General features: G+C 42.5%; 1 protein-coding gene across 2 annotated transcripts in view; it reads right to left on the bottom strand.

The window, feature by feature from the left end:
- Positions 1–17483, bottom strand: part of apoltp (apolipoprotein lipid transfer particle homolog) — a 394813-nt gene that overhangs the window by 336708 nt on the left and 40622 nt on the right. For both annotated transcript variants that reach the window (XM_043711128.2, XM_087998023.1), the window contains exon 9: positions 9176–9279. In XM_043711128.2, coding sequence (XP_043567063.2) covers positions 9176–9279 — 104 coding nt within the window. The remainder of the gene's footprint in view (positions 1–9175; positions 9280–17483) is intronic.

Here is a 17483-nt window from a genome sequence, read left to right as displayed (position 1 = left end):
GAGGGCAGTTCAAAAGTCTTGATTACAGAGGGGAAGAAGCTGCTCTTGAATCTGTTTGTATGTGTATTCAAATTTTTACATCTTCTGCCTGACAGGACAGGGTGGGAGGGGTTTTTGATTACGTTAGCTGCTTTCCTGAGGTAGCGGCAAGTACAGATTGAGTTAGTGGATGGAAGGCTGGTTTGCATGATGGACTGGGCTGTGTTCATGACTCTGCGGTTTCTCTCAAGCTTGGGAAGAGCAGTTGCCATAGCGTGCTGTGACACACCCAGATTAGGATGCTTTCTATGGTGCATCCAGAAAAATTGGGAAGTGTCTTTGTGGACATGCCGAATTTCCTTAGCCTCCAGAGGATGCTGAGGCGTTGCTGTGCTTTCTTGACCATCACGTCCACGTGGGTGAACCGGGACAGATTGTTGGCGACGATCACCCCCAGGAACTTGACTCTATCGACCATCTCCATCTCAGCACTATTGATGCAGACAGGAGCATGCCCTCCACTCCACTTTCTGAAGTCAATGACCACCTTCTTCGTTTTGCTGACATTGGAGAGATTGTTGTCTTTACATCGTGCTGCTAAGCACTCAATCTCCTTCCTGTATTTTGTCTCGTTGCTGTTTGAGATCTGACCTACAACGATGGTGTCGTCGACAGCTTGTAAGTGGAATTGGGGCAGAATTTGGGCACACAGGCTTGAGTGTATAAGGAGTATAGCAGGAGGCTGAGTACGCAGCCTCGCAGGCACCATTGTCGAGCAGTATCATGGAGATCTGTATGTTAACCGGAAAAAGAGGCTTCACAACCCAAACCTCCACTTTACAAAAAGCTGTGATCTTTTAACACTGGCTTCTTCATCACATTTTGCACTTAGAAGATGTAAGTGTGCAGACGAAACATTGAGAAAGCTTTTCCTATAGGTGTAAGTTAACCGAATGAGGGGAACGACAAATAGGACAAAATTTACAGATACTCATTTCCTAAGTCAGGAGTGCTACTACACATGTGGACAATGTCAACACAATCAGGTTTTCGCCATTTTTTTTTTAAAGAAACCAAATTTTTTGTACATAGCCAATGTCCAGGACGGGACTGCTCAATCCTCTTGCGGCAGCTGTGAAGTGAAAATTGACATAAGTGAAAATTTACAGTAGACAGCAGGAATATCAAGTGAAAATAGAGAGAAAAAGTGCATTATTTAAAAATGCTGGATCATGCTGTTGGATCATGACTTTGTCAACTGGAGAGCTCCACGTCCCTAAGCATCAGCTTTAGCTGAAAAGTTGAATATTGCTGTTGGCTCAACTAAACAAAGCAAAACAAAAAAAAAAACTGGACAAATATTAGTTATTAAATCACAATATCTGGCACTCATGTGAAAGAGTTCGCATCAACAATTCATTGCTGGCCCGGAACCAAATGTCCCGCTTGCTTGGCTCTGAGAGGGACCTATTTAAATACACAAATGGTGAAGGTTCGCACACTTCGTAATATTTTGTTGTGAACTTTTTACTTTTTGTAACAGTTGAGAGCACATTGGCCACGGAGTCAAAAGATCGAGACTTGAGCTCCGTACTAGGAGCCTACATTCCAAATTCAAGTTAACACATTGATGTGGAATTAAGAAATTAATGCTTTTTCTAGAGCTATTGTCCATCAAATGAGGCATAATCAACTGATTCAGGTGACTGGATGCCAGTTAGAAGTTGAATTTTCCTATTCAAATGAGATCTTGCCATTGTTTCTCTCCCAAACAATTCCACCATCATCAGATTAGCTGGTCATTCAGGTTGGGACCTTTGTGAGTTGACACTGTGTTGCTGGAAAAGCACAGCAGGTTAGGCAGCATCTGAGGAGCAGGAGAATCAACATTTTGGCCCTTCATCAGGAGAAGATAGTTCGAATCAAGTACAAACTGTTCTTTCTTAGGGTCATAGAGTCACACAGCATGGAAACAGACCCTTCGATCCAACTCACCCATGCCAACCAGATATCCAGATCTGACCCAGTCCCATTTGCCAGCATTTGGCTCATGCCCTTCTAAACCCTTCGTATTCACATACCCATCAAGAGGCCTTTTAAATGTTTTTTCTGCACAATCTACAACTTTACATGCAACACATTGGAACTGAATCTGTTATTATAAATAAAATCTTAAATACTTCCACGCGAGGAGACAGTATTGCTGACTCGAAAGCAAGAATACCGCCAGCTGTAAGAGTTTTGGCACTTAATGATAAATCGCTCTGTATTGATTACAGGAGTAAGTGAGCACTGCAGATGGAGAAATCAGAGTTGATAAAGCATAGCACTGGAAAAGCACAGCAGGTCAGGTAGCATCCGAGGAGCAGGAGTGTCAACGCTTCAGGCAGGACCTTTCTTCAGGACTGAAGGAGGGTCCTGCCCAAAATGTCAACTCTCCTGCTCCTCGGATGCTACCTGACCTGCTGTGCTTTTCCTGTGCTATGCTTTATCAACTCTGTATTGATAACACCTGAACCACCTAAATATGAGGAGAGCTATTATCATAATTAACTGTGATTGTATTAATGACTAACTCAGAACAGGGTACTGTACCTTATATTGCAAGTGAAATTTCTAAGTCAATATTAGTAAGCAGTATTCAGCATTATCTCATGACTGGTAAGAGACAGATCTGATAGGAAGCTTTGCTTGATTGATATCTGGATCTCTAAGCTCTTCCATCAATCACATAATATTTACTTAAACAAGATAAATGAAGTTATAAGTGCTTGTGGTTTCCACTATCAAAACTTTAAAGTGTCTGAATAACTGATACTTTGATTGGTCTATAACGAAAAGAGTTTTTTTTTTAGTAAAGGTGTATTTTATGAATGAATAACTGTATTTTTTAAATTTACACATCTTATCATCACTATGGGTGCATTGGTTCCATACAGTGGATAAATGGGCAACGGAGGGTGCAAAATGAAGGAGGTAGAAGGTATAGTTTATCTGGACATGATGGGATGATAGAGAATAGAAGTAAGAACTTCATTTTCAAACGATTCCCTCATCCACAGTAAGATTTTGAGGTGCGGCAAGTCACAACTCCTTTAAAAGCTATTCCGGTTCCATGGAAGTTATAGAGGAATAGGAGATGTGTAACACTAATGGAGCCTGCCAAGTTGGGAGTTGGGCTCACAACCTGTATTAGCCCACACTCTCAAAGAGCATTGTTAAAAATCAGGAACTCAGGGAAAGGGGTTTGGGAATCTTGAAATTGTGTCTTGGCTGTCATTTTTACACTCCTCAACTGCATGAAAATACTACTGAGTCCTCCCAGAGTCCCAGAAAGGTGTTTGTTGTTGGTAACAGTTATAAACAGTCATGCTGCAAACTGTCTGTTTATTTGTTAAGATGAAAGGGGGGTTCGGAACAAAAAATAGCTAATTAGCAAATCTAAAGATGCGCAGGTTAGGTGTGTTAGCCATGCTAAATTGCCCATAGTGTCCAGGGATGTGCAGGCTGGGTGGGTTAGCCATGGGAAGTGCAGGGCGATGGGATGGGATGAGTCTGGGTGAGCTGCTCTTCGGAGGGTTGTTGAGGACTTGGCGGGCCGAATGGCCTCCTTCCACATTGTAGATTCTATTTCTAACCGGATGCATAGTGGCATACCGGACTACAGCACAGAAAAATGCCCTTCAGCCATCAAGTCTGTGCCAGTCAAAAGCAACCACTTAACTATTTTGGTCCCATTTTCCAACAATTGGCATATAGCCTTGAATGCCTTGGCACCACCAGTATATATATCTTTAATATTTCTTAACCGTTCTGGGAGTTTCTGTATCTACCACCCTTACAGGAAATGAGTTCCAGATTCCCACCACCCTCTGAATGAAAATCATTTTCCTCAGATTCCCTCTAAACCTCCTGCACCTTTTTTTTTTAATTTTATACCCCTTTGTCTTTGATCCCTCCATCAAGGAGAAATGTTTATTCCTGTCTACTCAGTCTATGCCCCTCATAATTTTATGCATCTCAAATGCAAGGTTAATGTGTTTCCCATTGCCATGGGAATGGGGTAAATGAATAAATTTCTGAGATCAGGTTACAGGTTTCCCCTACAAATAATCATTACAGACAGTAAGCAATTTGTTTACAGCTATCTGATAGGCAAACACCAGGAGATGGAGATAGCCAGCAAATGTTGTTGTGTGGCATAAAGTGTTCACAAAAATAAGTGTTTACAAAAATAAGTGTTTAATCTCTAATATTTTAGTAATTTGGTACAGTACACAATGTAACAGCTGAAATCTTGATGTGTCATTTTTTCAGCTACTAACTGGCTAAGTGGTTAGCACTGTTACCTCACAGCACCAGGGTCCCAGGTTCGATTCCAGCCTCGGATGACTGTCCCAGTGTCTGCGTGGGTTTCCTGCGGATGCTCCAGTTTCCCCCCACAGTCCAAAGATGTGCAGGTCAGGTGAACTGGCCATGCTAAATTGCCCATAATGTCAGGTGCATTAGTCAGAGGGAAACGGGTCTGGGGGTTACTCTTTGGAGGGTCAGTGTGGACTAGTTGGGCCAAAGGGCTTGTTTCCACACTGTAGGGAATCTAATCTAATCTAACAGAAGTACAAATTTCTTTTTAAAATTTGCCGGTCTCTCCAGGGCTTGTATCGAGTTTATATGCAAACTTTCTAAGGTAAGTCTTCCAGTATGGATCTTTGCTTGAGGAAACATCGATAACAGTGTCAGATGTGAAGGTCAGTGCTAGTTTCAGGGCACCCTCCCACGTTTCAATGATTGGAAGGGCAGAAGTGTTGTGAATCAGATGGTGAGACCGCCAAGCTCAATTCTCTGATCTGTATTCCCTTCAAATGAGCCACCGAATCTGCCGTGTTACTTCCTTCCAGCTATCTCACTGTGGTGTGAACTTGAACCTGCTAAAATGGAGGGTGAATTGATTGACAATTTACATTTTGATTGTAAAAAACCACCTTCTGTCTAAGCTCAGTTAGGCCTGGGTTTAGAATGTGGTCCATTATAATTAAGGGGTCATTTCTGTTCCCCAACAACAGGACTTATACAATTAATGTTAGGGTCTTGGGTAGTGTTGTAGAACAGAGGGACCTAGGGGTTCAGGTACATAATGCTTTGAAGTTTACATCACATATAGACAGGGTGGTTAAAAAAAAGGTATTTAGCAGGTTTGCTCAGTCGTTTGTAAGGGCCAAGAGCAGGCAGGTAGGACAAGTTTAGTTTGGGATTATGTTTGGCATAGGCTGGTTGGACCAAAGGATCTGTTTCCATGTTGTATGACTCTATGTTGTGGGTGCTGCCACGTGTATCTTCAAAGAATGTTTTTTTTCCAAAAGTGGGCGAGCGACTGAGCGAGAGAAAAAGAGTGAAGGGGGGGGAAAGACAGAAAGAGAGAGAGAGAAAGAGCAAGCAAGAACGAGAAGGTAAAAACAATGCTGGAAATCAGATTCTGGATTAGTGGTGCTGGAAGAGCACAGCAGTTCAGGCAGCATCAGAGGAGCAGTTAAATCGACGTTTCGGGCAAAACCTTATTGCGAATCCTCTTTCAAGGATGCCTGCCTTAAAGAAGTTTTCCTCCTCTCTCTACAAGAATCTCAGGGAGTCCCTCTCCCACTGCAACTCTATGCTACTTTCTCCCCATCCCCACCCTCCTCTAGCTTATCTCTCCACGCTTCAGGCTCTCTGCCTTTATTCCTGATGAAGGGCTTTTGCCCGAAACGTCAATTTTACTGCTGCTCGGATGCTATCTGAACTGCTGTGCTCTTCCAGCACCACTAATCCAAAGAACGAGAAGGTAGCCACCTTCAGCTAAAGCCAAGAGTCTTGTTGAGGAAATAAGATGTAGTTTATTACATCTGTGCAACAATTTTCAGCTTGTAAGATTTGGCTCTACTTTTCTACAAAAGGCTGTTGGGAGAGAAAACAGCCTTCAGTCTATCCTACTTTACTCTCATACCAATCATCACAGTGGGTGGTGCTTGTTACATACAATCAACTATTAACCCTTTCAGATCCCACAACAACTCCATCTTCAAGAGAAGCAGAAGGATTGATAAGGTTGTCATTTCAGCAGTTGTGTTTCCCAGCCGAGTCACTCGCAGTGACTATTTCCAGATTTGTAGTTATAAGTGTGTCTATGTTACTTGCATGCGAACGTGACTATAATACCGATCTGCAGATGTACACAAAAACAAGCTCCCAAAAGAGAAATAAAGATCTCAAAAGCTTTAAAGTGATTGCCAGTACATACAGCCAATGGAGTCTGCATTTACTGTTTCTTTTCCCCTTTCCAATGTCAAACCAAGAAAAAGTCCTCATAGCAACATAGATGTGTTGTTGCTGGCAGAATTCCTCAGTAGTAGCACAGCAGTTACCTAAAAGCCAGAATTCTGCACACAACTGAAAACGCAGCTGCATTAAACCACGGATAAGTCATACGGAACAAGCTGGTGTGGGTCAGATTATGCTGAGTAAGGATAACCTTAAGGACACTTTGTAGACAAATACTTCTTAAAAGGTTCAGTTCGTCAGTTGAAGAATTGAGGTGCTGAGGGCTTGAATCTGTACATTTTCAAGTGGCACTACTTAACATTCTCCCTTTGCCTCACACTGATAATCTACCAGCTATTTAACTGCGATTCCAGTCTAGCTAACTGATGAGGGCCAAGTACCCTGAAAAGGACCTGAGACTATTTGCCTTGGCTGTCCCTGTACGAGTTTGGAATACATAATCCAGAAGTCGTTCACACCCACCATGACTTTTCATTTAGTAGAATCCTTAAAAATCACAGGCTGGGAGCACACAGTTTCCTGATATCTACTGCCAGCCATACAAAGTGAAACATGATTAGTTCAGTCTGTGATGAACTGCAGTGTTTATTTATAAAAGGTTTTCCGTAACGTGATGAAGGATAACAGAGGTTCAATTATTTGATCCCAGAAATATTACCTCACACTGGCTCATAGCACAAGAAGCAGACAGTATACAAATTTCCCACAAAATGCCAGCCACGTGTTCAAAGTGTTTGGTAAGTAACAAATTATCCTGGGAATTATGACCTTTCAAAGGGCCCTGTCCAATCACAAAAGTTGAAATTATAGTGGGGGGGTAAAATGTTGTCACACAATGAAGACATGCAGACAGCACAGTTTTGATTCAATACTGAACATTTTTGTTCAGGAGTGGAGAAAGGTGGTCCTCATTGTGACTAACAACAACTGCCCACGTATCCACTTCCTTGGCATCTGTTCTGGCAAATTCTCACTGCAGACCCCACTCCTTCCATGACCCAAAATAAACTGGTACGCACATTAAATGGACAAGTTGCCAACCCTCTTGCAGATACCATTTGAAGCACTTTGCTCACCTTCCCTTTTCCATGGTTCCCCAGATGTGCCACACTTTCCAGGAACGTGAGGACAGATGTGGAACTGCAAAACAAATGCTCAAATTTCCACCTGAGCAGCTCCGATAGAGGCCACCAGCACAATAGGGTGGATAGACAGATCGCCAAACAGCCATCTCTACCAAGATAACCTTCACGTCAAAAAGCATGGACAACGGCCATTACCTCTGACACACTGTGGTCAGAAATCAAAGCGCAAAGCCCTTTACTTCATGAAGGCAGTGAGGATGATATGGAGAGTGATACAATTCCTGCATGAAAGCCTTTTTTAAAATCGAGAGGTCTTTTTTACTTCTGAGAATCATACTCATTTTTATCTCACTATTGCTTCCTTTTTACAACAGAATGTCACCTCCAAATGTATCCATCTTACTTCGTCGGTGGTGAGGTTCACATTGACATGTGTAAGGCATCCCCTGCACTGGTTTCATGAGTGTGTTTGACCAGGCAAGTTTGCACAAAAGTTTGAACTATCTCACCAAGTATACAGTCCAGACCCAACAGGGCTCTTGTAGTACAATGGTAATTCCTTACCTCTGAGCTAGGAGGCCCAGATTCAAGACCCACCTATTCCAGAAGTGACCTAGACCATCCCTGGACAGATTGGTCAGGAAAATACCCACAGACCAGATCCCAGAATATATGAGGATGTTCCAGTTAGTGCAGCAATTCCCTTTGGAATACTGACGGACACATCCATTTGATTATGCTGTTCATTCTTGGTGGTTTGAATATAAAAACACAGCATGATCTGATTTAAATCACAGCTACCATCAATTACTCATTTGGTGGATACACTGGGGAAAACATGATGTCAGAACTTACACTTCAATGGAAAGAGCTGACCCTGAGCCAGATGTTGCTTTCAGATCGGTGGAATGGTGGTGACTCTGTTTGGTGGTCATTTCCCTGTGAAGGGAACACAGCAAAGACAGATTCCTCTAATCCACCCAGGCTCATATCCCCATGGAGGAATGAGTGGCTGAAAAACCTCAGGAATTACAGAACTATTGTGTTCAATCCCTCACAGAGATTCCTCTTCCTTACTGTGTTAACGCAGTGTGTTCAGACCTGCTGAAGGTACATGCCTTCTCACCTCTTGGCACAGGTGCTACCCAAGCAGCAGATACCTCCAGGCACTGGAGCAGTGTCCCCTGTGCTGCCTGCGCAAGATCCTGTAAATCCACTGGGAAGACAGACACACCAACACCAGCATCCTCCACCAGGCCAACATCGAGGCACCGAACCCTTGATCGGCTGCTGTGGGCTGGGCATGTCTTCCGCTTGACCAGCAAGAGACTCCCCAAGCAGGTGCTCTACTCCCAGCTCCGAAAGGGCAAGCAAACCCCTAGTGGACAGAGGAAGTGCTTCAGTGATACTGCAAGGTCTCACTGATGAAGTGCAGCATTCCCACAGTCACCTGGGAATCACTGACCCAAGACTGTCCAAAGTGCAGGAGGAGTATCCAGGAAGGTGTCGAGCACCTTGAGACTTGCTGTCAGGAAAAAAATGCAGAAGCCAGGCGAAAACAGCATTAGGAGCACGTTGCTATGCCAGCGCACCACCTACCCCTTCCTGGGTAACAGTTTGAGGAAACCGCATTGGTCTGTACAGCCACCTACAGACTCACCCTGAGAACAGCACAGTGTCATCCCTATTTGCGAGCGACCTCCAATGACGCTGATGACAGTACCATATCCAAGCAAAAGGACAATCTCAGTTACCACATCAGGTCTGGGCCTTTACCAGAAGCCTGTGAATCTTACCAGTTGTCTCTGCATTTGAACAGCGCCCGCTGCCACAGGTCTTGGAGGGTTCCAATGGAAAGACTCCGGAGGTCAAACACCAGGGACATGAAGAGATCTGCAGACTGAATAAATGAAAAGGAGTTTGAATTTAAAGTCTGAATTTACTTCACACTTTTCTAACATGGCCAGTGTGATTTTACTGTTAAAATGTAGGAGTATTAGGCAGAAGTTAATAACAATCAAAATAAATTGCCTGCAGAGTTTAACTTGGAAAATCATTAACTACTGGACTGAGCAAGTTGGCACAAAGTTTAAAAATGTTCCTCACCAACTATACAGATCAGATCCTAGAATTATCGCACTGTATGAAGATGTTCCAGTTAGTGTAGTGATTCCCTTTGGAATATCAATGTACACATTAACTCATGTACTGCTCATTATTAATTCTTGGTGGTTTGGATATTAAAACACCACATGCTTGAATTTAAATACAGCTACCATCATTTACTGATTTTGTAAATACACCGGGAAAGAAGTTGAACCTTGTTGTGGATGATTCACTCAATGTTGTATAAAAGAAATTACCAGGTAGTGCAGAAAATCCTTCACAAAATTAAACTTTAATCTTGCAAAATCAAAGTTGTGGGAGCCAGCAAAATGTCTTCCCTTACTCCCCATAAGCTCTTTCTTCTTTTGCAGTTTATACAGATGTTGTTCCCGCGCTTATTGAATAACATGAGCATAACCAATCATGCTGGTTTGCTTTGTCTATCTAAACTAATCATCGTCTGCCACACTGGTTCCCGACATTACACTTAACCTATTACATTACCCCACCATCATCTTCAGCATTAGCTCATTTACCAATGATTTAACTAACCTATTACAATGCACTACAATTATCTGTTACTGGAGCCCTGTAACATGATCTTGGGCATGCATTGCAACACTAAGTTAACTATGTAACTGTCAGAATAACTTCCATATATTGGAGTAGTTGGCAGGATTCAAACCTGCGCGGGGCAACCCTTCCATTACCTCAGCAAAAATGGGAGAAAAGGCAGTGGAACACCACCCATCCACACTGCCTGTATTACTGCCCCTCACTCCGCCCCCCAACTCCTCACTCTGCCCAACCCCAACTCAATCCCCCCCAGTTCACTCTGCCCCTCCGCCCCCTCACTCTACCCACTCCACTCTGTCCATCCCCAACTCAATCCCCCCCAGTTCACTCTGCCCCTCCGCCCCCTCACTCTACCCACTCCACTCTGTCCATCCCCAACTCAATCCCCTCCAGTTCACTCTGCCCCCTCCCCCAGCTCCTGCCTGCCTGCACTCCATGCCCTTCCACTTAACATTGGTGCTTGGAGGCTCTAAAATGATTGACCCACTTCTTCCACTGAGGGTCAGAAATCATAACACATGACCCAGAGCAGACAGGGAATTGCACACTGGCTTTGAGGGAACTTCGCCCTGGCTGCATTGTTGATGCAGGATCCATCAAAACAGAACGCAGTATACTAAAGCTCACAGGCAGCAGAGCAATGGTTTGTCCCAGAGAGCCTTTCCACTGTCACATTCCAGTCAATCATATGTGAAAGATCCCAAAAGCCATTTTGACAACTATTGAGGGAAGGTGAGTGTGTATTCAATGAGTGAAGGAGGGTAGCAGGTGGGTGAGGCAGTACAGAATGAGATGTGTGTAAGTGTGTGACAGAATAGGGTGGATCAGGAAGTCAGTGAGGGTAGGGCCAGGTCCCCAGGGACTGTTGTGCTGTCAATGGAGGCATGTTGGTTGAGGTTCCAAGTCTTGGGTGGCTAGGTGTCTGGGGGGAGTAGTAAGTCAGGGGTGAGTTGGGGATAGTTAGTTTTATAGTTAGCCAGGAGTAAGAGCAGGTTCAAATCTTTTGAGTGTTTCCTGCATGAATGTTAGGTTGAAGTTGATAACTACCAAAATAAATTGCCTGTAGATGGTTATGGACCAGACCAAACCCCATCCAAATACATTAAGATAGGGTCTAAGCTAACTTTTTCTTATTTTAAAGGTAAATGCCAGGCATTATGTTCTAGATGCCTTAGATTGCTTAGATTACCAGATTTGAAGCACACATATTTTATTCATAGTTCAAATACATCAAAAGAGAAAAGGAATTGGAAAAACTTAATTCTATTGGAAAACTTAACAGAATAATAGGTAAAAACAAGGACTGCAGATGCTGGAAACAAGAGTCTAGAGTAGAGTGACGCTGGAAAAACACAGGTCAGGCAGCATCCGAGGAGCAGGAAAATCGACGTTTCGGGCAAAAGCCCATTCCTGATGAAGGGCTTTTGCCCGAAACATCAATTTTCCTGCTCCTCGGATGGCTGCCTCACCTGCTGTGCTTTTCCAGCACCACTCTAATCTTAACAGAATAATAGATTATTTAACTACTAAAGGGAGCGAGCGCGAGAGAGCAAAAGTGAGAGCGATCACTGGACCAGGCAAGTTGGCACAAACTTTAAATACTCCTCACTAATTATACAGACTAATGTGAGAATTATCACACTATACAGAGATGTTCCAGTTAGTGCAGGGATTCCCTTTGTAACGCTGATGCACACAGTTACTCAATTTGATCAAGTTAATCGTCATAATTTCCTATTATCTGCATGATATTTTAATCCACACTAATAAATCAAAAGAAGAGGATTACGTTAACTCCAACACACTTCGGTAATCTCTTATATTCACTGCGAGACACAGCGTGGGAAGTTTAAATAAATATTTTTACTCTTATTTATAGGGTCACACAGAAGTCACATCATGGAAACACGATTCTGGGATGGGATTTTCCCCTCTTGGGAAAATGATGGGAAGAGCAAACTCCAGAATTAAAGTCCTGGAACTCCCTCCCCAGTCGTGCTGTGGGTATATCTACACTACAATGGGCTGCTGCAGTTAAAGAAGGTGGGTTAACCCCAGCAAGGAACATTATGCCTGACCAGTTTCACATTCCCAAAAGGAATTCTTTTCAGAAGTTGGGACCACCTAAGATCATCATGTCTGATCTTTCACTTGTTTTATGCAGGAGGTTGCAATAAATTCACTAAATTCATTCCAGTTTGGTCATTTCATTATGGTTTCTTTTCTCACTATAATTTATCATAAAAGCCATCTACAAAAGTATCGTCAACGTTTCCAGGTCTGGAATACAATACAAATATTAAGGGACGGGACGGTGGAGATATTCTCTTCAGTTATATTTGCTGTTATTAGTTTTAATAATAGAACATCTGTTTGTTCTGCGATCTGTACAGCACAAAGAGGGTTAGCTCAGACGGTTAGATGGCTCATGTGTGATTCAACAGTGCAGGTTCAATTCTTGCTCAAACCGTAGTAAACTAGGGTCTTGTGGAGAGAAAAATCATAGAATCTCTACAGTGCAAAAAAAAAAGCCATTTCACCCAAGTCCACTCCCACCCAGGGCCAAGCCCCACCCTATGTAACTCTACATTTCCCATCCATCTAGCCTGCACATCCCTGGACACTATGAGGCAATTTAGCATGGCAAATCCATCTTTGACTGTGGGAGAAAACCACGTTGACATGGGGAGAACGTACAAACTCTAGTCACCCGAGGCTGGAATCGAACTTGGGTCCCTGGAGCTGTGAGGCTAACCACTGTGCTGCAGGAAAAAAGGCAAACTAATATTAGCAAAAACTGCCAAGGGAAACATTTTAGGATGAAGATTGAGTAGACAAGGGACAACACTTGTGAAATGAGAAAGAATGTTTAAAGGGACTGGAATTCTTCATTGTATTCAAACACTACCATCAGTAAACCTCCTTTAGGACACCATTTTGATCATTCAGGACGGGAATGAAACCAGATAAGATCTCCTTGTGAATGACAATACACTACAAAACATCCTAAATTACCTCAAAAATCAGTAGTCATCAAATCAGCAATAGCTAACTCTCCGTGAAAAACGCAAACCAAATGGAAAAAGATGCATTGAAAACCTGAGCAGGAGGAGGCCATTCAGCCCTTCCAGCCTGTACTGCTATTCAGTATGATCATGGCGGATTGTCCAACTCAGTACCCTGCTCCTGCTTTCTCCCCATACCCTTTACTCCTATATCTAACTACTCCTTGAAAATAATCTAAACTTTGGCCTCAACCACTTTGTGGCAGAGAATTCCATGGGTTCACCACTCTCTGACTAAAGTGATTTCTCCTTACGATTAGAAAAGATTCCCTAGAGTATGGAAACAGGCCCCTTGGCCCATCAAGTCCACACCAGCCCTCCGAAGAGCAACCCACTCAGACCCAATCCCCTACATTTACCCCTGACTAATGCACCTAACACTACGGGTAATTTAGAATGGCCAATTCACCTGACCTGCACATCTTTGGACTGTGGGAGGAAACCAGAGCACCTGGAGGAAACCCACACAGACATGGGGAGAATGTGCAAACTCCAAATAGACAGTGTGGGAATTGAACCCAGGCCCCTGGTGCTGAGAGGCAGCAGTGCTAACCACTGAGCCACCCCCAAAATCTCAGTCCTCGATGGCCTACCACGTTTCCTACAGACTGTGACCTCTGGTTCTGGAAGTTTTGATTAAACATGTAAAATAAAGTGATGCGTTTGGACACAGTTCTTTTTATGGTTGTGATTATTTAAAACATGGGTCATTAAGCACCTGTATTTAACACTGATGGAAACTTGGCATTAACTGCAGGAAACAAATGAATAGCACAGCTCATTACTCAGACAGTCATGTATGGAGTGGAATTAATAAAATGGGAACGATCACCTTCCTGTGTTGTCTATGTTAAGATTGAAGCCTGACTGAGAGCCACACTGGAAATGTTTGCAGGCAGATTCAAAAAAGACTAAATCAAATTGCCAAATATGTGAACTTGGTGATTCATTTCATTCACCTACCTTCAATACAGAAAACCCAGGGAAGTTTGAAAGGGATCATCAGTCACTGGCCCACCATATATTTGAAAATAATGTGGCATGTCTAGGGCTGATTAGGCCACAAAAAGCAGAGGGATAACCAAAATACCTTCAGGCATAAATATTCCCCATTATCACAGACACTGAAGGGTTTTAATTGAATACACCCTATTAACAGACAGTTCTTTAATTGCAGTCTGCATTTGGGTATCTGAATTCAGCCTGCGGCATCTAAAACAGACAACTCAGTGCAAAAAAATCATAGATCCTCATATTGCACTTTGCACAGAACTCCCTTTTGGTAGAACTCAATCTGTTGACTTCAAAGTCAAAGAAAAGTGAGAATGATCTGTAATCGATATTGTGCATTACAGCTGTATAAGCCTTTAGTTGGGCCACATTTGGAATACTGCATGCAGTTCTGATCGCCTCATAAGGATGTGGATGCTTTGGAGAGGGTGCAGAGAAGATTTACCAAGATGTTGTCGGATCTGGAGGGTTTTAGTCACGAGGAGAGGTTGGATAAACTCAGATTGCTTTTACTAGAAAGATGGGGGCTGAGGGACGACCTGATGGAGGTCTACAAAAATTTGAGAGGCATAGATAAGGTGGATAGGCAGAGACTTTTTCCCAGGGTGGAAAAGTCAACTACAAGAGAGCACAGGTTCAAGGTGACGGCAGAATGTTTGGGGGAGGGGGGGAGCAGGGAAAAGTTTTCACACAGTGGGTGGTGGGTGTCTTGAATGCACTGCCAATGGAAGCAGTCATGTTAGCAACATTTGTTGCGCAGCTTGACAGACAAATGAATGGTGGCGAGCAGAAGGATAGAAACCATATATGGGCAGTAAGTCTAAATATGGATTAAGAATCAGTAGAGGTTTGGTGGGCTAATGGGTCTGTCCCTGTGCTATATTGTATTTTACATAATCCTCAAACCAGTAGTCACAAAGTGATGTCTTGAATGTCTGTTGTAGAATAATTCAGTTATAATCCAGCTTCACTTTTAGTGTTTGTTAAGAATCTAAAAGAATCTCAGATCACGCAGTCTCTCTGTGCCATGAAACTTACATACTTCACTCTGAATTGGTAGTGATCCCACATTTGTAACAGAAGGACAGATTATCTACACAATTATATTCGAGACATCTATACTGCTGAGGAAGAAACAGAAATAAAATTCATGCACCATCATGTTTTATACTGGCACCTGGGAGGTTTAAACCAGAAAAATGGCTGCAAATTTTCTTTAAAGAAAATCTGGCTTTCAGAACTACTGTGGGCTCCTTGGTGTCACATTATTAAGATATTAATGGTTTACTGTTCATGTTACTAAAAGAGAAGTCAGCATTAATATGAATGATCACCACTCTGCGAAAGTAAGAAAACTTTGCAGATTTCAATGACTTCTAAAAATGTCAGAATGTGGAGGTGCCAGTATTGGACTGGGGTGGACAAAGTTTAAAATCACACAACACCAGGTTATAGTTCAACAGGTTTATTTGGAAGCACTAGCTTTCGGATGAAGGAGTAAGCACTCTGAAAACTAATGCTTCCAAATAAACCTGTTGAACTATAACCTGGTGTTGTGTGATGTTTAACTTTCTAAAAATGTGTTTCTTCCACTTTCTCAGTAAGTCTACAACCAGCCACATTTGGCTGCTTCATATGTTGCCCAGCAAAATCAGCAAGTGCCAGTTTTAACTGGCGCTGTGTACACATTTTAATTTAATTGCTTCCCTGCAGTTTTAGCACTTCATCTCATGCCAGGAAATGCCAGTAAATGCATCATGTTAGATTCCTTGCTTTCATTAGTGGGACGGTCTCACTTATTTTTCTAATTCTCCTGTTCTCGTTCACAGTTTGTGCCACCAAATTGAGAATAATAGGGCAAGTTGATTCAGGCTGTCATAATCCTTTCGTGCTCACAGGTCGGGACAAATATTCCATCTTTCAGGCAATGTCCCAAGTTTGGCACTGGGATCCCACAGCTTTCAAAAAATTTTTTTTTCTCAAAAATGTCAAATTGTGATATACAGTTCTTAACAATCATTGCCATCTTTGGAAAGAAATGAAAAAGAAGTTAACTTGCTATCAAGGGCGCCTTCAGAAAGATTGCTTGATTTAACAAGGCTATTTACAATGAATGACTCGATCATTTGTAAGAAACCATTCACAAGTTGCAGCCTAAATATACCCTAAGTCTATGCATCTAGATCCCTATAGCTAATAAAAAGGTGCCTTGTAAATACCTCGATATTACTTCAATTTAAACCAGCAACCAGAGCTGCCTTCGCATCCTGTGGAGACAGGACTTTTTTTTTTAATCCCAGTCTAAGCACGTTATTTAAGTTTGAGCTATCAGAACCAAAGGAGAATTTATTGCCTTTAAAAATGCTTCAGCTTATTTATGATTAGACAACTGACACCATCTCTTCCCCCCACCCCCCACCCTACCCCACACTATCTTCCAGTGAAGAGAGGGTTTATTGAGAAAATTGTGTAAATCATCTTTCAAAAATAAAATGGTAAGAAATATACACAGATTCACAAATCAACAATCTGGTAATGCTCAATTTGGGAATGTTCAATTTGGTTTAATTATTGGAACATGGACTGAAATGCAATAAAAATATAAAGGAGGATGGGGTTGTATAAAGTGGGAACATCAGTTTTAAATTTCAGATCCCACCACAGCAACTGGTCGAATTTAAATTCAATTAATCAATCACCATTTTAAAGTTAGTTTCAGTAAAGCTGACCATGGAACTATAGATTGCTGTAAAAACCTATCATGTTCACTAGAGTCTTCAAGTCATACAGCATGGAAACAGGCCCTTCGATCCAATTTGTCAAAGTCGACCAAGTTTTCCAAACTAAACTAGCCCCAACTGCCTGCATTTAGCTCATATACCTCTAAACCTTTACTATTCATGTACCTGTCCAAATGTCTTTTAAATGTTGCAACTATATGTTGTATCTACCACTTCCTCTGGCAGTGCATTTCACATATGCACAACCCTCAATGACATTCCTTTCGGGAAGGAAATCTGCCATTCTTACCTGGTCTGGCCCACATGTGACTCCAGACCCACAGCGTTTAAGAAAGCTACAAAAATGGGGATTCAAGGAGTCCCCATCCATGAATAATAAAAAGCTAGAACCAGGTTCAGCAGGTAATAGAGAAGGCGACTGGAATATTTGCCTTCATTTCAAAGGGAATGGAGTGTAATAGGAGGGAGGTTTTGCTAAACCAATACAAGACACCAATCAGACCTCAGCTCGAATACTGTGAACAGATGTGGGGCCCCTTATCTATACTGGCATTGAAGGCAGTCCAGAGAAAGTTCACTAGGCTGAACCCACATATGGAGGGACT

The sequence above is a fragment of the Chiloscyllium plagiosum genome, unplaced genomic scaffold (assembly GCF_037043375.1).
Source record: "Chiloscyllium plagiosum isolate Xiang-an unplaced genomic scaffold, Cpla_swu_hap1 HiC_scaffold_20, whole genome shotgun sequence".
In the NCBI taxonomy this organism is placed as follows: domain Eukaryota; kingdom Metazoa; phylum Chordata; class Chondrichthyes; order Orectolobiformes; family Hemiscylliidae; genus Chiloscyllium; species Chiloscyllium plagiosum.
Note: the sequence above shows the minus strand (reverse complement) of the source record. Positions and strands in the feature narration are given on the sequence as shown.